Here is a 21,630-nt window from a genome sequence, read left to right as displayed (position 1 = left end):
AGCTCCGGGGGGGGGGGGAGCGAGCGAGAGCATATGTATGTAGGGTATTAGATAGCAAGTATTAGGTGTATATCTTGTATACTACATTTATTTAAATGGTGATTTCATTTGATGTGTACTGTTAATTAATGCTTGTATATCTAATTTTATGTTATGTTTAAAAAATAATAAAAAAATAAAACACACAAAAAAAAACCATTAGTGCCTAATAGGTACTACAGGCTACTTCTCAGAAAACTGGATTTGTTAAACACTCAAAAGTGCTACAAAGTAGGTTTTCCCATATAAAGGGGTCTCTCTGCAACTCAAGACTTTGCTTCCACACCCCTAAACCTGTGTGGTCTTTGGTCTACTTTTCCCTACAAAATAAAAACTGTTCACCTTGCGTAACCAAAATAGGCCAGTGCATTTAACACGACCACACAACTATAGATTATGGATTATGTAGGACTGAATATTGATTCAAATAATTAAATGTACTGAGAGCATGATGAAATTAAGAATTAAGCACTTTAGGGGGAGGGGGTTTCAGATGGCTAGTTTTACTCTGAAGGCCAAGCAGGATATTGTTCATAATGTGCCATCGTCGCAGTGTGGAGATGTTGCTTTTCATAGCTTGAAGCACACTGTTATTAAGCCAAATAGGGTTGTATACTCTGCTTCTCAATGGAGCACATAAGTGAATTTATCATTCCATAAATTGTGTGCAAGATATAAATAAATAAGACCTGGGAACCCTGGTCCTGTTGGACCCGTGGCCCATACCACAATGATGAGACTGCCACCTAGAGGCATATGTGGGGAATTGTCAAAGCTCAATATCGTCTCTCGGATCACCAGTGACAGTGAGTAATATTCCCAGCACTAGGCTGGAAAGACACACGTCTCTGCACAATATAACAGCATGAGTGGTTGGCTTAAGGTGAGGCACAATGGGTAATGGTAAGTAGATAAACTGGCAGCAAAAGGGAAAAAAGGACAACAACCGTAGGTCAGATTTGATAAAATTTTTACAAACAAGTTTCATGTAGAATTCACCGTCAACCTTTTTTTTCTCTCCAAAAAAGAAGAAACCAGTCATTGGAGGACTACATCAGGAGGGTAAATACAAAAAGATATCAATATCTACCCCTACTGTAGATCGACACAGACAATGAATCAGTTGCTACATCGAGACGAACGACTTGATGCAAGATTAATAAATTGTCTATTTCTCCAGAAATAATGAAAAAGATCATATAAAATATGTCCCCAATATAGAAAATTGGGCACTTAAATATGTATGGCTCATACACAGTGCCTCCAAAAAAACATTCTATACAATATCTTGATTAAGTTAGGCATCAATCCCAATGGAACGTGGTTGAGCTTTTTTTTTTTTTTTTTCTTTTTTACTTTTATACATTATGGGAACAGATGAATTGTTTTATCTCAACATACAAGACATCAAGTATAATGTTGTATAGCGCACAGGCGTACCATAATCTCTACTTTCACATGTAAATGTGTAAAATTTCCTCACATTTCAGAAAAGAGCTGTTTTTGCTGTAACAATTTACCTCAAATAATAATAATAGTCATAATAAAAAGAAAAAAGCAGCCGCTGAGGACAAATTCAGCATTTTGACCGTCCAAGGGTTGACGGTGCGTAACAGTGATCTCCAAACTCACCGTGTATTCAGCTTCCCAGTTCTGTGCACCTTCACATTTCACATAATACAGTTTTGTCCAAATAACAACATATCCTTATGAAAAGCAAAGCTGCTAGTGTAAGCTGCTGAGAAGGGACAGCCGCTGAGCGGGGAGGCGTTCCACTATTTCAGAGGAGAGAAGCAGAGGATGCCCACGCAGCACAGCCAGCTGTCTGGAAGACCAACGTAAGGATGATGATGGAAGATCAATGGGGGGGGGGAAGCCCAGAGAAGGGGGGCTATGAGGGTGTGGAGAGTCGAGGCAAGGTGCAGAGAGGGGGCTTTAGTTTTGGGCGGAGGATCTCAGGCAGGGTGGTGTTCACAGACAGAGGCGTTGGGTTGCTATGACACCCGGATCATCTGAACCACTGTTTCATCTGGTCCAGCCTGGTCCTGTAGCCACCCATTGAGAGGCAGACGGAGAAATGATTCAGTCACTAGGAAACTAGGAAAAAGAAAGCATGATCTCTAACAGTATAATAAGAAATGTTTTAGGAGTTAAAGCAATGTCAAAACATAAAACTGTTTAAAGCAAAATACAGTCAAATGGTTTTCCAGAGGTACAGAGATGACGAAGGGGTTTGATAACTGGCAGTATGTAGTTGTATATATGTATATAAAATGGCTAGAGTAACTATACAGGGTATAGAATATATTAAATAAGGTAAATATTAATAAGGTATTATTAAAAAATGTATTGTTAACTAAGTTCTTTTTTTTCAATATAAGTCTAGTAATGTATGAATTAGTAAATATAATATAGTATGTCCTGATGAGTAAAAAGGGGTGGGATTAAATAAGTGTATGCTTCTTCCCACTCCTTTTAAAATATGTAATATTGTTTGTTCTTTGTTATTTTTTATATACATTTATTATTTGAACGGCTTAAGGCTATATCTGTACTTGATGTTTGTTTGTGGTGTTGCATATTTGAAATAAACTTCAATCAAATCAAATCCAGCTCAAATGTGCCCCCTATGGTTCGGCAAATTATTTCCTCTATGCTCATAGCCTCTAGCAAAAACTAAGATTAACCATCCACGATCATTTTACTATCCGCTCTGGATCTCTCAGATCCAACAACAGTTGCATTTTTTTTTTACAATTAAATTAAAAACAAGAGACTCTTACCGGTACCAGAGACAAACCCAACTCGTCCGTCTCCTTCATGGGTGAAAAGAAACGCCCTCCATCTCCCCGTTTGCGCTGCATGGCGTGGCGGTGGCGTGACTCGTGTAGGTATTTCTGACAGAGAAAGAAAGCGATTTGTAAGTTGGTTAATTTAGTGGCGAGAAGGTGGGTGTTTTTGACAGAATTCTCCAAGCATCTACCAGTATGGTTTGAATTATCATTACATCTTAAGAACTTATAGGAATTTTATTTAGTAGAGCTTGAGGTTACCCTACTGTGACATAAGCAATCCTAGGGAGATTTAATTTTTTATTTTTATTTTTTTTACTGAAAACAGCTTCCCAGGTCCTCCCTACCAGCTTCCTTCAAACCATTTTCAATTTCCGAAAATGATCGTCCTTAACTTAACTTTTAATTATTTATTTAACCTTTATTTAACGAGGCAGGTCAATTAGGAACAAATTCTTATTTACAATGATGGCCTGGTGAGAGGACAAAAGGGCCAGGGCAAGGGAAATAATTAAAACACACATCAAACAAACAACCAAATGAAATTACAAGGTAAGTAATACATGAAGCAGACAAATGCTTCATCATGATAGATAGATGAACTTACATCCCTGTTTAATTCCACCTGCCTCTCCATTCTGGACTCAGTAGCCCCCCTTAGACAGAAAAAAACAAAGTCTAAAGGCTAGCCGTGGCTAAATGAAACCACTAGAGCCCAGAGGAGAGAGTACAGGGCCCTCATTTATCAACAATGCTTAGAAAGTGTTCTATTTTCGTTCACAGAATTTAGAATGTGTGTACGTACAGAAAAATCGGGATTTATCACACGTGCGTACACAGGTTCTATGCACACTCCATGTTGATAAATACCATTTGTTCTACGCTCCGCGCTCGTGCGCGATTTTAAGTATTTGCATATAGCACCGCCCGTAATTAACCATATACGGTAATGGAACACCCCCATGAAATGTGGAAAAGTGGACTAAGCCGAGCGAAGCGTGTTATGGGAGAAATACGCGACAGACATGTACACGTACGGTGATGTCGGATATGATATCTATTAACTTCCTAAAGACCATTGCTGCCTGGGCAGCGCAAACACTAATAAAGACCGTTAACCACTGTTTGCCATTGGTGTCATTAATAACCATGCTGGAATATGCCTTTTCTTCGTTTCGTTCGATTAATACCCAGGGATTAAAGTTCTCCGTAAATGTTCTACCTGCATATGATTTGTAGAGGCATACAATCTATTTTGATGTCGGTATTAGGTAGCCTATATAAACAATAATACGAGAGCATATACAAGAACAATGAATCTCACTGCCATAGCCTACGCCATAGGTGTCAAACTCATGGCCCGCGGGCCAAATGTGGCCCACCACGTCATTTGATGAGGCCCCCCAAGAGCTCAGAAAAAAAGAAAAACATTTAAACATTAATCTTGGGTTAAAAAATAGCGGCGTTAAAATAATTGTGGGTTAATGCGTTAATAAAGCTTTAACTTTGACAGCCTTAGTTATTACACATTCTTACACATACATGTATGTTGAACATCTGAGGTATTGATGAAGTAACAAAGGAAAAAAGCCAAAAGCACTTACTCCTCAGACATTCTTTGACAATTTTACAGCCCAAAATACAAAAAAGATCCAGGCGGAATAGGTAACAAAGGGTTGAAGAAATATTGTCTGAACTGTCAGATGCAAACTGGCTGTGTGACATAACCGAGCATCTCATTAATAATAGAACTCATTGAAAAAATCACAAATTCCATAGATCAAAAAAAACATGTAGCTGGAGTATTCATTGACCTAAAAAAAGCATTTGATACTATTAATCATGATATATTAATCAGGAAATTGGAGAGATATGGGATCAGGGGGGTAGTATTGGACTGGGTAAGAAGCTATCTAAATAAAAGACAACAATTTGTGACAATGAGAGATTATAAATCTGAATGTTTGGACATTGCTTGTGGTGTCCCCCAGGGGTCAGTGTTGGGTCCAAAACTGTTCATCTTGTACATTAACGAGATATGTAACGTATCCAATATATTTAAATGTATTTTATTTGCGGATGACACTAATCTTTTTTTTTCTGGTGAGAATGTCCAGCAGCTTTTAGAGGTCATCACATCTGAAATGAAGAAATTGAAGGAATGGTTTGATAGAAACAAATTATCATTGAACTTGAGCAAAACTAAAATTATGTTGTTTGGAAACTGTAGATTGGATACTCAGGTACAAGTTAAAATAAATGATGTGATTATTGAAAGAGTTTATGAAAATAAATTCCTAGGTGTAATAATAGACCATAAAATCTGTTGGAAACCTCACATAAAACATGTCCAATCTAAACTCTCACGAAGCATTTCAGTCATGAGTAAAGTAAAGCACATCCTGGATAGAAAATCACTCTACATTCTCTACTGTTCACTAGTTTTACCATATTTAAATTACTGTGCTGAAGTCTGGGGAAACAATTATAAGTCTACACTACAACCACTTTTTATACTCCAAAAAAGGGCCATAAGGATAGTTCACATTGCAGGTTATCGTGATCACACTAACATATTGTTTCTGGAGTCAAAGACATTGAAGTTAAATGATCTTGTGGAATTTAAAACGGCACAATTAATGTATAAAGCAAAAAGTCATGCACTTCCAAGAAACATTCAAGAATTGTTCTTTGATAGGGAGGGGGTTATAATCTGAGGGGAGAACACAATTTAAAGGTGCTAAACGTACGCACTACCATGAGAAAACACTGCATCTCAATATGTGGAGTGAAACTGTGGAACAGTCTTAATGTGGTGTTAAAGCAATGTCCAAACATGAGACAATTCAAACTGATGTATAAGGAAATTATGTTCACAAGGTACAGGGATGAAGAAGGGACTTGATATTCACAGGTGTTTACATTTTTATTTTGTTTCTATTTTATTTTATTTTATACATATATAGTTTTTGTTTTTTGTTTTGCATATATATATATATATTTTTTCTTTTTTTTCTTTTCTTTTCTTTTCTTTTTTATGTTTAAAATAGTACACTCATTTGAGTAGTGGAAAAGGGGTAGGATTAAATAAGTGTATACTTCTTCCTACTCCTTTTCGAACATGCAGATTGAGTTGTTTTTTCTTTTTTGTTATTGTTTGTTGTATTCATTGCATGTTCGAAATAAAGACTTCAAATCAAATCAAATCAAATCAAATCTCGCTCAATTGAATAAGAAGCTGTAGGGACGCAAACAAGTCCCACCCAAAACTTGACCAATATAGTTGTGAACTGAGACAACCCTTATTTTGTTATTTTTGAGTACAGTTACAGTTGTGTGTTCATGCAGACACATAATAGCAATTTCATTACGAATTGAAAATGGTGGACCCTGATGTAAACAAGTCGAAAGTCTTTCTCTGGTCTGCATCCCCTTAACAATTGTGTGTATTGAGCTGTACTGTACCCATTCTGCAATCTGTTAATTAAAGTTAATTAAACTATCTTCTATTAGTTGGATGTATGGCCTCTGCAAGGTTGTGTGCAGCCATTTGTTTTTGTAACATCTGCTACATCTGTCCCACGTGTTCTTTGCAGCTCAGTTGTTAGTTCTGCCCCTCTTGACTGTGACAAAAGGGTTTTGAACAAACTTAATGTCATAGCTTGTATTTGATGATCTTCTTCTTTGTTATTTACTTGAATGGTTTGATCATTGATTAATGGAGTAATTTGGGGTTCTGATAAACTAAAATTATTTGTTAAAATAACATAAGCTAACATATATTTTTACATCTATGCAAATGCATATGCAATATGTATAACTTGAATAAGTAATAAATACAGAAACAACGTGTTTAACAATATGTAAATGAGTAGCTACATTTATTTTACATTACATTAACATTTATACGGTCTTTGGCCCTTTGAGGGCAACCATAATGCTGATGTGGCCCTCTGTGAAAATGAGTTTGACACCCCTGGCCTACGCCATGTGTAGCCTGCCTATATGTGATCAATACAAACTTGAACTTGAATTCCATCATGTCTGTGTGCGGGAGCTCACAAGGCTGTTGTCACAATGTAAATAAAAACGTGCACTGAAAAGTTACAGTATGTAGTTGGTTGATTATTTGTATGACAGTCAGTAAACCCTTGCAGAAAGTATCTGTTTTATTTAATTAATTGAAAACATGCAGCATTGCCTTCCTCCCGGCATGCAGCAACGACATGTATCAGGCAAATGCGCATCACTGAGTGGAATTCCTTTCTATTCACATAACTGCATTTGTGATGGAGCTTTGACAGCTACATGGGTGGTACATTAACAGTCTATTGCTCGATCCATCTCCAATATCACGATGGACTTTGCCGGGTGGAGACTGACTTGAATGTGCACGGGGATGGCATTTGTGCGTTTTGTTCCACGCTCCAATTCCGGTCTCAAATTGCGGTACAAATGAAGGAGGTGTCTCGGGTATAGCGGACTCTATTTTTATTTTATTTTATCTTTTTCCCCCTCCTTTTTCCTCCGATTTTTCTCCCATCCCAATGTTAGTCATTATGCCAATTCCCAATCCCCTTCCTGGTCGCTGCGCACTTACCCCCCACAGTCGGTCTGGGAGAGTGGAGGCTACCACGTGCTTCCTCCGACACACGTCCAGCCAATCAACCACTTCTTTTCACCTGGCAGCGCGGATTCTCACTGAGAGGGCGTAGCGTGTGGAAGGATCACACTATCCCACTTAGATCCTATCCGCGCTTAGCAGGCGCCCCGACCGAACTGTAGGAGTCGCTGTTTACAACGACCCGGACCCACCCCGCCAGCTTCTCCCACCCTCTAATACTGCCAATTGTATTAGTGTGAACGGCCAGCCAAGCTGGTGACAACCCCGGAGCTGTGAGCTGGATTCGAACAGGCGAATCCAGCCGCTCCGGGGTTGGTGACGAACGCAAGCTCCGTTACGCCACCTGACCGCCCCCTATAGCGGACTCTAGTTAATAATTATGTTCTCTCGGCAATTAGACTGCCCCTCATTCATTCATTCCTATCTGCTATCTCTGAAAACAGTTCCCCGCGAGCGCAGTCAGTGCACCCCGTATATTCCGATAACCCTATATTATAAACCATGTTGCATTCATTCGGAAAGAAAGACCTATTCCAAATGCTATATTTATAGGGTTTGACAATAATTACACTACTGTCGCTATTTTACAATGAACTATAATGAATTACGGGTCATACAGAAGTTGAACACGGCAGTGTTGAAACTAATGCACGGAAGCTTATTTCCGCGTTGCAATATTCACATTCTACCACCGGGCGCCAGGTATGCACGGTCGGAGCTGTGCGTAAATATATGCACAAAGTCAAGCACACGTTCAAATTGATAAGTCCCACACAAATGATCGTACGCACGGGTTATGCACATATCTGTGCGTACGCACTAGGGCTGTCTTAAATACTTCGAAGCTTCGTTCGATGGCACAAGCTTCGAACATTACAAAAAAATCGAAGTTTATAAAAAAATGTATAATAATAATTTTCGATTTTTGTGTGTGTGTGTGTGTGTGTGTGTGTGTGTGTGTGTGTGTGTGTGTGTGTGTGTGTGTGTGTGTGTGTGTATGTGTGTGTGTGTGTGTGTGTGTGTGTGTGTGTGTGTGTGTGTGTGTGTGTGTGTGTGTGTGTGTGTGTGTGCGCGCGAGCATGGGGCCATTGGGTGGGTCTACATTGCCGGACCATGTAGAATCCGGACCTTGTAGACTGACATAATTCTGTGCATAGTTTAGTCTACACAGGCCATATTTCAAATAATCAAAATCTTACTTCATTCATCTTAAACATTCTTGATTTGGGTGATTGGTAGTTCCCATGAAATCTGAAGTTGTTCAAACGACAACAGCGATCCACCTTGAATTAAATCACACAGCCGAGTGAAACCTTGTTGGCTGCGTCACAGTCACGAAAGGGGCTACTTAATTCATTAATCCAATCCACTTTATTTATAGAGCACAACAAAGTTTACGAAAGTGCTGTACAAGTCCCACAACATAAGATAAAAAAAATAATAATAATTATTAAAAAAATAAAAATAAAAATAAAAATTCGAAGCTTCGAATTAAAATCGAAGCTCGGCCCCGAAGCTTCGATTGCCAAAAAAAGTTTCGAAGGTCAGCCCTAGTACGCACCATTGATAAATGAGGGCCCAGGAGAGCAGAGCGTAAGTGGAAAAATGATAGACTCCATGTTTCTCTCGAAATGCTTAGAGACACTCGCATCAGATACCAGCTAACAGTTAAAGCAGCGATTTTTACAATTCTTCATAAACAAAGTTGAGGTCATCAGAAATAACATCACACCACCTACACATAGCTTAGATGTCTCACCGCCCTGTTCATCCACCCTGACCTGTTTTCAACCCATCACCCTCTCTACTCTCACAGATATAGTCTCAGCCATGAAACCGACCACCTCCCCCCTTGACATAGTTCCCTCTGCTCTTCTCAAAGAAGTATTTCACACAACTGGCCCCAGCATCCTCTCTATCATTAATAGTCACTGGTACCATTCAAATCTGCTTCAAACATGCAGTGGTCCAGCCCCTTCTGAAAAAACCCAACCTAGACTCCACCCAGCTCAATAACTACAGGCCAATCTCCAAGCTCCAAAGGTCCTTGAAAAGGCTATTCTCTCCCAGCCTTCTCCCTACCTGTACTTGAACATCTTGGACACATTTCAGTCAGGTTTCAGAGCCAACCACAGCACAGAATCTGCCCTGCTCAAGGTCACCAATGACCTGCTTCTCACCACTGACAACCGCGACTGTGCTTCTAGACCTTAGTGCAGCTTTCGATACGATAGACCATGATATCCTCATTGATCGTCTCCACCAGGCAGTTGGTGTCAGTGGCACAGCCCTATCCTGGTTCACCTCCTACCTCAGTGATGGAAGTTTCTCCGTTAACATCGGAAATTGCTCCTCCCCCTCTGCCTCTCTCTCCTGCAGGTCCCACAAGGCTCCATCCTTGGCCCTATTCTATTTTCCCTATATACTGTATGCTGCCCCCTGGTCATTCAAAAACACAATATCTCTTTCCATTTTTATGCTGACGACAGGGAACAAAATAAGCACCAGCCAAACGCCAATGGCGTGTAGATTTCCTCTTTGGCTGGTAAATTACAGAGGCTACTCAGCCACTCTGGCGTGTAAATAATTGGGAGCCATATGAGCATAGAGTATTATATCAGGGCTATACAGTGCAAGCATTTCACTCGCATTTGCCTCTAAAAATAGATGTGAGAACCGGAAAAATCATTTAGGAGCACAGTGTGCGAGTAAATCGTCTTGCGTAGTGGGCGTGTCAACAACTGCGCAATTGTCATTTCATAATAGAGACGGAGCAGCGTGGACCAGCTCTGTAACAACTAATCTCGAGTCACGCTGCTTCTATGTGAAACGAAAACTCCGCAAGCAGCGGTTCCAACATGCTTTGCATCCTTGCCAGTCCTGTATACCCACGTCACGCTAAAAAACAATAACTACTGTAATGTTATCTGCTAACTGAGTACTCCAACTAAGCTAACCTGCTAACGCTAATTACTGCTAACGCTAATCACTGGGGACGCTCAGAGGCATAGTGAGGGAAGGGAGGGCTGAGAAACTCTGTCTATCTCTATGTGTGTGTGTGTGTCTCGCTCTCTCTCCCTCTCCCTCTACATCTCTCTCCTGAACCTATTTAATTCAAAAGGAAGATATTGATGGACAGTAGCTATAGTATATAGCTCAGTAGCTGTAATAGAATAATTGTATTAATTACTATAGTATTGATTTGTATTCAATAGCGTTTAAATTATAATGAATTAAATAATTGTATAAAGAATTGTCCATGTTCTGTTATCTAATAATATATTCCATTACCTTTCCTATCTGTATCAAAGTCAAAATGTTGGTATTGTGACAACAGTACAACATACAAAAGCAGCTTGACAACCGATATCCTTTGTGTCTAGTAGGCATGGGCCAATGTGTGATTTTGGTGATGTGCTATTGCACAGATGTTGAACCTTAGTATGCACATGCACGCACAGTATAATATGCATGTAATAAATAGTTTGTTAATAAACTCTTGTTACTTGAAAAATGTTCACTGTGCTTCTAAATTTCTTTGTGTGCTCCTAAAAAAATTATTTAGGAGCACATGTGCTCCCTGGGGAAAAGTTTAGCGTAGAGCCCTGTATATAGTAATAATAATAACACATGGCGATATACTAAAAAGCTATTTCAAATCTTTGGCTGGTAAAAAAATCTGCCCGGCTGGTAGTTTTTTTAATCTACCAGCCACCTTGGCTGGTAAGCCAAAACGTAAATTTTGTTCCCTGGCTGACGACACTCAGGTCTATCTCCCCATGAAACCAAACAACAAATCCAATCTTGACAGTCTCCTATCCTATCTAGACAACGTAAAATGCTGGATGGCACACAATTTCTTACAGCTTAACCAGTCAAAATGCGAAATCCTCCTTTTTAGCCCCCCAAACCAAACCAGTGTCATCGCCAGCAGCCTGGGTAACCTGGCTGCGCTAGTCCAGCCCTTTGTAAAAAACCTGGGCGTGCTCTTTGACCCAGAGTTTAGTTTCAATAGGCAGGTGAACTCGTGGTGAAGGGGTGTTTCTTCTAGCTCCGGTCCATACTAGAATAGGATCAAGGCCATTCTCTCCCCCTCAGATCTTGAAAGAGTCATTCACGCCTTCATATCCTCACGATTAGACTATTGCAACTCCCTGTACCTGGGGCTTAACTCATTCAGCACCAGCGTGTATCCCCATCCCTGTGGTCAATGGGCCACGCTTTAAAAGATAGGCATTTTCACGATGCGTCACGATGTTTGCAGAGCTATATCTATATTCTATATTATAGCTATGGAGACTAGGGATGCCCCAATCGATCGGCCAGCGATCGGTATCGGCCGATATTCAGCATAAATATGAGATTGGTGAATTCCGATAATGCTTTATTTTCGCCGATCGTGAAAAACGATCGATGACACGGAAAACATGATCCAATTCTCTGCGGAGTTCTCACTCGCTCTTCTCTCACAGCCACACGTCTTGCCCCTCCTCCTCCTCCTCCTCCTCCTCCTCCCAGACCCGTGTCATGTTGTCAACAAACCCTTCGGCAAGATTCGAGAGCATGAGCACTGCAGAGCTCCTCTTTCAACACAAGCATTAAACTAAATGGCCCAGTCATCTATTCACTTTTGTTTAATACATGAGGCGTTGTCTAATGTTATCTAGCTACTGATAGCTCCTGATATCAACGTGACAGTTTGGCATTCGTTTTCGCAAGTGCTGGCTAGCGTTGGCTAACTAGCTATCGCTCGTGAGCTAACGTTAGCTACCGAGCTAACGTTACTGTTTAAACAAAACTACACAGTCAACTATTCACTTTAGGTTAATACATGAGGCGTTGTCTAACTGGCTAGCTACTGATATCAACAAATGCGCATTTCAGTTTAAGAATGATAGGGATGTGCCAGCATGAGACCTCCGGTAGCTCACATTAGCTCACGTTAACGAAATGCCCCCGTAAACTAAATAGTTCACTTTATTTAATACATGATGCATTGTCTAACGTCATCTAGCCGGCTAGCAGTAGCTACAGATAGCTCCTGATATCAATGTCTTATAACATAATTAACATTATTCGTTTTTGCAGCTGAACATTGGCTAATTAGCTATCATGCTTCATAACACTTCAGACCCTGTTGAACTATCGCTCTGACTGGGGACGGTGAGGGCATGTTGAATGTGATTTGACCAAAGCAGAGTATACACACAGACAGTGGAGCTGTTTGCAGATAGCGAGCATTTTGACTTGTTGCGTGGTCAAAATGCAGATAATACAACTACAAGTATAATTATATAATACCGGTATATATATTTTATTAAAAATAAATAAAAAAAGTATAATATTTTTTTTTTAATAAAACCAAAAACGATCGGTATCGGCCGATATGGCTCATAGACGATCAGTGATCGGTATCGGTGGCAAAAAACGTGATCGGGGCATCCCTAATGGCATCCCTATGGCTCATTTGACAGTCACTATCTCTCGTCCAACATGTAAAGAATACATTTTTTCATGTATATGTTCGGGTGTTATCCCGTGGTGAATATTGTATAGCTTCAGAGTGATCCGGGCTAATTCCTGGAAGCTGAGTTATGGAGCGCTATGTGCATTTTGCTAAAGTCGTTTGCGTTGCTCGCCTGGACACGATACTATTTCCAAATCAAAGGTAAATAATAGGTATTGTTTCATCATGAAGGGGATCGTGTTGTGATGCTCTGATCATCAGCAACGGCATACATTTTGGAGTACATAACATATCATCCTTGCGATCGATGTGAAATCATTGTAGGATCAAAGTAGGATTGATGTCATAATATAGTCCTTACCTTTGCTAGGAGGTATTGCAAAAAGAATATTCCAATTGTCTGATCGCGATTTCCAGTATTGATGTCCATCGGGTCCCTGACATGAAATGGGACAAACTATGCATGAAGTGTGCTGGACGCGTTCCAAGGGGCTTGAATGAAGGCTTTCACTTGCCCGGGTACCATTTCTCCGCCCGGACCATATAAAATGTAGCACACAGTGTGAAATAAGGTTTCAAAGGGTAGGCGATACTGCCACCTAGCAGGATTCGGCCGGCATTGCAATCTCGGGGTCTCAGAATGAGTCCCAATGATACACAGAGTTCCGTGAGACTGTATAGAATAAAAAAATCGGGGGAAAAATGATCTAAAAACTAGTTAATCTTATTAGCGCTCAACGTTTGGCGGCCAATAACGAGTAAACTTGTGATTGGCGCTGAATGAGTTAATAAGTCAACCATAGCCCGCCTACAACTACCACAAAACTCTGCTGCTAGACTGCTCACAGGTACTCAGAAGAGAGCTCACATCACCCCTGTTCTTGCCTCCCCTCACTGGCTCCCGGTGCGCTACAGGATAGATTTCAAGGTTCTCCTGGCTATTAGTCTATAAAGCCCTAAATGGTAAGGCCCCTGTTTACCTAGCAGACCTCCTCACCCACTATACCAACGTCAGGGCCCTCAGATCGGCTGATAAGGGTCTCCTAACTACCCGTAGGTCCAATTTCAAGTCTAGAGGGGGGGGGGGGGGGGGGGGGGGGTGCTTTTGCTGTCGCAGCCCCTGACCTCTGGAACAGCATGTCCATGTCCATCAAATCTGCCCCCTCCATCGAGTCTTTTAAATCTAAACTCAAAACTCATCTATACTCCCTAGCCTTCCCTGACTCACTCTGACTCTTGCCTTGTTTGTTTTGACATGTTGTTCTGTTTCTTTATCTGTCCATTGGATGTTTATATTTTCTGTTTATTTTATACTTTAGGAGCACTTTCTTTGCTATGCGACTTACTGTGAAGCACTTTGGTTGACAAGTGTCATGTCTAAATGTGCTATACAAATACATTTGATTGATTGGGTGAAAAGGCTGAGTGACAGTTGCAGGTGTGTGTAAACAACTCTGCGATAGAGTTAACACAGTGATTCATCCCAGGCTCTGCTCAAATTAGATGCATGTTGTTTCACAGTGTCGCCGATTCCAGATGCAATACCATTCCAACGTTCCTTGTATGGTGTAAGAACCTAGACCTATATGTGGTATATGATGACCGGAGGCCTCCCTCACCCTCCTCTCTTTGGGGATCTTGCCCTCTGCCTCCAGCTTGGCGCGGGCCTGTCGCCGCTTCAGGATGCGGTGGTACTGCTTGGCATTGACGTACAGGGGCTCTTCCTCCAGCATCTCAGCGCCCGGCAGGGGAATCCGCTGCATAGCGGGCACCGTTCCTCCACCTGGCACCATCTGATAGAGAGAGAGAGAGAGACACAGCACTGAGAGCCTCTGGCAGGGAGAAGGGCAAGAGGCACTTCTTGAGAGACACAAAAGGTAGTATGGTGGTAATCACCAGAGGCCCCACGTTACGATTCTCACGATACTAGAGTCACGATATTATAATATCACTATATTGCGATAGATTACCTTTTTCTCAACTGCAAATTATGTCCCCAACGGAAAACGTTGTTAACTCTTTCAGTGCCACGCCTGGTTTTCCGTTTTACCGCTTGAATGCCACCATCGGCGCCAATGTTAACGTTAATATCGCCTAATCTATGTTTTAAATTATGGCTATGTGTCTAATCTGCCCATCGCATTATCAAAGACTATTTTCCAGTCAGTGCTGTGAAGACAGATTTTTTTTTATCGCGTTGTTTCCATTTCAGAGCAGTTAGAAAAGCCCCCGTTTTGATATAAAAAACAGCTCATTCTGGAGCATTCTATGAAAATCGTCTTTTAGTGGAATATTCCACAACGTTGATATTCGTCGGCCTTTTTATGAATCGTTTTCAAATAAACGCTAGATGATCAATATTATACGTGCACGCAAGCACATTACGGCCGCGCACTGATAATCGCTCCGTTGATTACCTCACGGAGTTTTACAGTGAAACCGAAAGAAGACATTTCACAAAACAGCTTATAACTTCATCAAACTTACTCCGATTATCCTACCACTGATAACATAGAGTCCTTACCTGACATCAGATGGTATCCAACTGGTATATTCCAATTCCTGATCACCATTCGAAAAAATCGATACGTGTATGGATCCAACGCGACACAGTAGATCTCTATGATCCGCGGGGATCTGAGGCTCCAGAATGAACTCTGGTAACCCCGGCTGGATCAGTGAACTGGAAAATGTGGAGTACCGGATTTTTTTCCCCATTCATTTTCATTGAGTCCATTCCAAAATCACTTATGTCATCTGGGAGACGACAGGGGGCGCTTTTTTCCACAGTGATCGTCGGCGCCCCTCGGCTATACTCGGGTAGGCTCGGGTGATGCAATAATTTTTCAGATCGCAAAAAAAAAATAAAAAAAAAATACAAGAAATCTCGTGAGTGGCTAGCAACCACCTATAAAAAAACACGAGAAATCTCGTGAGTGGCACTGAAAGAGTTAACATCTGCAATAAAAATATATATAAATCATCTGTTTAATCGAATAGGATAACATTTTCAGTCTGTTCACCTCATTCCAATTTCCTGGGCATTCTTTGTACTTGGCGAATAAAGAAATATAAAGGACATCTAAATTCACAAATCAGTGAATGACATGAATAAATAATATATTTAAAAAACAAACAATTCCAGTCACTTGAGCGATGTAAACAAAACTGACACACATAAACCATAAAATAATTGATTAGTAACTAAATATTATTGTTGTAATTACTTTGCAACAGTGGTGGCAGGGGGTTGTTTCTGGTGCTTGTTCTAGTGCACGTTTTAGAAAATAAAACTGCTCGTATTTAGAACGATTAAAACTTTGCTTCTATGCCTATGATTGCTTGAGCAGGATTATAATGTTGTGTTAACATAATTTCATCTAGCTAGGGTAGTTGTGTTCTTACTGTGTTGGTCCACCACTGCCGAAGGAATGTAGAGGAAACACTGTGACTATCAGGGTGTGACCACCCTCTGAACTACACCACGATCAAATTAAGCAGAAAGGGGCGTGTCTTTTGATTATTGATTGTCCACCGCCACACAGCCTGCCTCCTGCGTGGGGCTAGGTAGTAGTAGGCAAATAGGATGCAAAGAGCAGCTCTGCTGGGGATCTTACCATGACCATTCCACCTGTATTGACCATGTTGCCGGAGACCGGCAGGGTGACAGTCACGGTGCCGTTGTTGGTGTTTGTGTTGGCGCCGCCCGCTTGTAAGATCTGGGCACCTGCCAGGCTGGAAGCTGGGATGGTGATCATCCCTATGCACAGGGATCATCAACATCGTTAGTGGGAAAATGTCCAATCTGTCAGTGTGTGAATAGATAGATAATTGAGAATTAACTGTAATTTTTTTGCTTTGTTATGATGATTATTTTTTCTTTTTCAAAATTTCAATTCCATTTGCTCTTTTCAGTCTTTCTCGTTTTGTTTGCTGCTGTTTGAATGCTTGTTTTATTTTGCTGCTAGAAATGGCCCAGTTCTCCCTCAGGAATCAATAAAGTTATCAAGACTTTGGCCTTGACATTATCATCCTTATTCTAAATGAATATCCACGATTAGTGCTTCTGAAGCTGCAGCGAATGAACAGAATTCAAAATTGATAAACAGAGAAGAATAGAAGAGAGGAGCTCACCTTGCTGCAGCAAAGTACCGTCTGCGTTGACAGGCTGGTAGACGATAGTCTGTCCGTCAGCGGTCTGGGCTATCTGCTGGCCCTGCGCTAAACTGATCTGCTGGCCCTGCGCTAAACTGATATGCTGGCCCTGGAGGAGTACAGAAGACATCAGTAACACCATGGATGATCAAAGCTGTTAAAACAACGATGTGTGAAAACGAGGCTGACCTGGTGCTGTCCAGCTGTGATGGCTGTCTGGGGCTGCTGGATGATGATCTGCTGGGGCTGACCCTGCTGGCCTTGCAGCTGGATGGTCTGACCACCCTGTAGCTGGATCTGGCCTGGTTGGAGTAGCTGGATCTGCACACACACACACACGCACACACGCACAAACACACACATACACACACACATTCAAATACACACATTGGCCTGTTTCTAAGGATGTCATAAAATACAAGATTTATGGATTGGCACAGTTTTATTGATAAAATCTTAATATTTAAAATGTTTTATTATTGTTTCTCCCACTTTCTAATGTCATACAACTGGGTGACCACCCACTGTTTTTAAGCTAGGCAACAGTGCCCAGCTTCCTTCAGCAGCTAGCTGGGCGCTGTTGCAACTAGGCTACAACAACCAATGTTTACATTTGAAAATTGAAGATACTGTATAACTTTTGGAAAACTTCCCAGTCATTGTTGATCCAAAGCATCCATGCCTTGCCTTCCCCTTTTAATACAATAATAGATAGATACCTAGGGATGCGGCTAAGTGGCGCAGTGGGCAAGGCGCTCGCCACTAACGCAGGAGATGCTGGGTTCGAGCCCAGCTCTCGGCGTTGCTTCCGGCTTGGCTGGTCGTTCATACTAATACAATTGGCAGTATTAGGGGGTGGGAAAGCCGGTGGGTGGGGATCGGACGTTGTGGACAGCGACTCCTACAGGTCGGTTGGTGCGCCTGTACAGCAGAATCAGGAAGTAACGGGGGCAGCGTGAGCCTCCCACGCGTTACTCCTCGCCGCTGAGAGATTGCGCTGTACAGGTGAAAAGATGCGACAGGCTGCCTCCTCGTGTACCGGAGGGGACACGTGATGCAAGGCTTGGTCCACATTGCAGCCAACCAGTGGGAGGCATGGTCTAACAACGTTCGAGACAGGGGAGGGTAGAATTGGATAATAAGAAATTGGGATGGGAGAAAAAAAATTGAAAATGGGGAGAAAAAGTCGATAAAAAAAAGAAAATAAGATACCTAGGGCTGGGTAATAGTTTCTGAATAAAACTGGATCTGTGGATTATCTTGAATTCATATTTCTAGAAAGAGACATTGCTGTTGAGTATTTTTTATTTTATTTACACACTTTGAGCGTCACAAACCGAGTACCATTCAGCTCCATTGTATTGGGAGTGACGGCAGACATCTCTACAGCAACTATAATAAAAGGTTGATACTGATCTAGTCTGCATGCCTCACCTGCTGCAGTCCCTGGGCTCCAGAAACGGGGAGCTGCATGATGGTCTGACCCTGAGCCCCTGACATGGTCTGTACCATGATGGGTTGCCCTGACGACGTGATCAGCTGCCCTCCGCTCACCTGGACCATCAGAGGCTGGCCCTGGATCTACAGAGGGAGAGGGGAATTATTGTAGCAACGTGTGCATAAGTCACCTTAATAGAAAAGCTGTTGCCTGGAGAGGATGAGGCTGAAAGTGACAGACTGTAATGGTTATGGATTGATGTAATTTAAATTGCTTTCATGTAACAATGTCGTAATTACTGTAGTAATGATGAATCCATGTGCAAGTTGTTGTAGTAACTGATTACTACCTTACACACAAACTAGGGATGCACCGGTAAAACCTTTTCAGTCCTGATACTTGGCTTTGGATATATGCCGTTACCAATCAGATATTTCTGTTATTTAATTTAAAATTTTTGAACCGAACCCATCAGCACTGAAATGACTCATGGACCATGGTCATGGTGGTGACATGCAGACTTGTCGACTGTGACACAGGGAGGAGGCTGTCACACCACTACCTGGAGTGTCTGCACTTGCTGGCCAGAGGCCGTCACCACCGGAGCCTCGGTCTGCAGCTGCACAGCAGTCACTATGCCCTGTGTCGGAGGACAAGGCAGGACAGCTACAGTCTCAGGCATGGAGCTACGTGTCACACACACACATCTCAACAGTAAAGTTGACTGGTGTAATCCTATAACCTATGTGTGCTTACAGCAGTACAGATTTATATTATGCACCAAACCCTCTGAAAATTACCTCAAGCCCTGCCCTCTTTTCTTGATCCTACAATCACAACTGTTGCTTCCCTTGAGATAGGTCAATTAAATGGTCTGTATGTATTTATATAGCACTTTAATCCAAAGTGCTTTACAACGTATGCCTCACATTCACCCATTCACTCACACACAGATGGTGGAGGTGACCATGAAAGGAGTCAACCTGCTCGGGATTAAGGGTTAGTAGGGGTTAAGTGTCTTGCTCAAGGACACACGACCGGGAGGAGCTGGAATCGAACCGGGAACCTTCTGATTACCAGACGACCGTTCTACCTCCTGAGCCACTGTCGCCCCAACTAACCCCAATTAATTCGCATTGTGGGGCATTCTTTGTGAAGCAAGCCTGCTTTTGATCGTGACAAAATTCTGCACTCACCTGCTGCTGGATCTGTCCATTGGTCGTCTGCACGACTATCTGCTCCCCGGTGGATGTTGTGGCAGTGGTGTACTGCTCCATGGTTAGTGTCACAGTCTCCTCTCTTTCTAAGTATCATGAGAGTAGGGACAAATAAGATGATTAGGCTACGTTAAAGGGGAATATTACCCATTTTAAGAATTCACAATACTATGTTCTTCCTGAGCCCCAGGACAGTACAGTCAGTATTTGTGAACGTGCACCACTCTCTCCTAAGCTAGAAATCAAAGATGGAAGATCGACTGTCCAATCTGTGATGTCATTGGTATGTAAAATCTGGGGCTGCTCCATATTAGACAATGAATGGGGCTCTGAATTTATGAGGCCATAAAATGTGTATGTGAGCTCTTACACACAAATACATTTTATATTCTAGCATCGCTAGGCCTGAACCACAATTTGAACCTCATTTGGGTGTAAGAGCTCACATGAACATGTTATGGTCTCATAAAGACAGCCCCAGTCATTGTCTATGGAGCAGCCCCTGATTTTACATCCTCGTTTGGAGGGTTCTCTCTCTGATTTCTGACTGAACTTAAAATGGGTGGATGAATGAATGAATGACAACTTTATTTAACAGATTGCAGAATGGGGTACAATACAGTACGGCTCAATATACACAATTGTTAAGGGGATGCAGACCAGAGAAAGACGTTTGTCTTGTTTACATCAGGGTCCCCCATTTTCTATTCATAATGACATGGTGCACAACCTTTTTTTTCGTTTTCGGTTTGTTATACTTTACAGATCAGCAGGCTAACCATTCCATAATGTTGTGTCGTAACTTACATTTGTGGATAATAAAAAAAAAAAAATTTAACATCTATTTCGCGTATTATTTTGGCTTATTTATTACGATTGTCTTATGTCGCCATGAATCTAAACTGAAGCGCTGGGACATGATGACCCCCAATCGGAAATAATAACTTGACTGTGTTTGGTGTGTTATGTAACTTATGTGGTAAGTTATGGGTGCAGTATGTCGACGTTAGCGAACACAGAAAGGCGCAACGCGAATGTAAGCCATGTTTTTCTAACGCTAGCCTGCCAACAACTAACAACAACATATAACGTTAACAGTTGCTAATGTGGTGACAGCAACTAACGCTAAGGTCCTGGCTAATATGTAAGCTAATAATGCAGATCAATCAGCCATTGGCTTTGTTTGAGATTCTTTTAACCAACGTTAGCAAGCTCGTCGGTCACAGGCAGCGATCATTTGTCAGGCCGTGTGGGGAACAACTATTTTTTATTTACATGCTCCGTCGGGGTCAGAGCGGTCGGAATCAAACTGTCATTCGAGTTTTGCAGTTTGTATGGTTAGTAATTTGGTTGGTCCATGACAAACCAATCCGTGCCGACAACTACCAATGCCTTCAATCGGCTTTCCCTTACCGTGTCTTCGCTGTCCGGTTTCCCTCTGATTGGCTCTAGTACAGCTCTCTAAAGCCCAATCACCAAAGTGAGCGGACAAAATGGCGCAAATGAAACAACAGTGGCGAGGGGGAGGTGCGTAGCGTAGCGCGAGACATGTCATGCAACCTAACATGCCACGTGCAACGTCCTTTAATGTGCGGCAGATGTCGCCATTTCTCCTTTTCCATCAGTAGACTGTGCTGCTGTAGGAGACACCCGCAATCAGTATGACCCCCCCCCCACCATCACCAATAAATGCACATTGTAATCATATTAACAAGAGAGTAAAATAGAATAGAAAATACGATTCTTGTCGATAAGCTGTTTAATGCTGGATGCTGAACTGGATCAGAGCGTTCCTGCAAAACAGGACCATACAGGTCAGAGTGGGGGGAGCATATTCAGAGATAGTGGGGATCAGATAATGGTACTCCTCAAGGGAGTGTTATTATCAGTGGTGCGTT

General features: G+C 41.8%; 1 protein-coding gene across 1 annotated transcript; it reads right to left on the bottom strand.

The window, feature by feature from the left end:
- Positions 1 to 1,369: 1,369 nt before the first annotated feature.
- Positions 1,370 to 21,216, bottom strand: nfyal (nuclear transcription factor Y, alpha, like). The gene is made up of 9 exons (XM_084333051.1): positions 21,146 to 21,216; positions 19,712 to 19,818; positions 18,512 to 18,658; positions 17,267 to 17,398; positions 17,057 to 17,186; positions 16,540 to 16,682; positions 14,542 to 14,715; positions 2,823 to 2,936; positions 1,370 to 2,084 (listed from the first exon to the last, which is right to left on the bottom strand). The coding sequence occupies exons 2-9, from the start codon at positions 19,790 to 19,792 to the stop codon at positions 2,034 to 2,036; spliced, it is 972 nt and encodes a 323-aa protein (XP_084189177.1). The 5' UTR covers positions 19,793 to 19,818; positions 21,146 to 21,216; the 3' UTR covers positions 1,370 to 2,033.
- Between the last annotated feature and the right edge of the window lie 414 nt (positions 21,217 to 21,630).

This window comes from Notolepis coatsorum, assembly GCF_963971535.1.
Source record: "Notolepis coatsorum genome assembly, chromosome: 17".
NCBI classification, from domain to species: domain Eukaryota; kingdom Metazoa; phylum Chordata; class Actinopteri; order Aulopiformes; family Paralepididae; genus Notolepis; species Notolepis coatsorum.
This window is presented reverse-complemented; position numbering and strand designations above follow the sequence as displayed.

Bases quoted from the DNA above. Each gene is read 5' to 3' on its own strand.
- nfyal (XM_084333051.1), bottom strand. From the start codon at position 19,792: ATGGAGCAGTACACCACTGCCACAACATCCACCGGGGAGCAGATAGTC. The intron at 18,659-19,711 runs GTGAGTGCAGAA...CTCCCTCTGTAG, and splicing joins ATGGACAGATCCAGCAGCAG to ATCCAGGGCCAGCCTCTGAT. The intron at 17,187-17,266 runs GTCAGCCTCGTT...GTACTCCTCCAG, and splicing joins TCACAGCTGGACAGCACCAG to GGCCAGCATATCAGTTTAGC.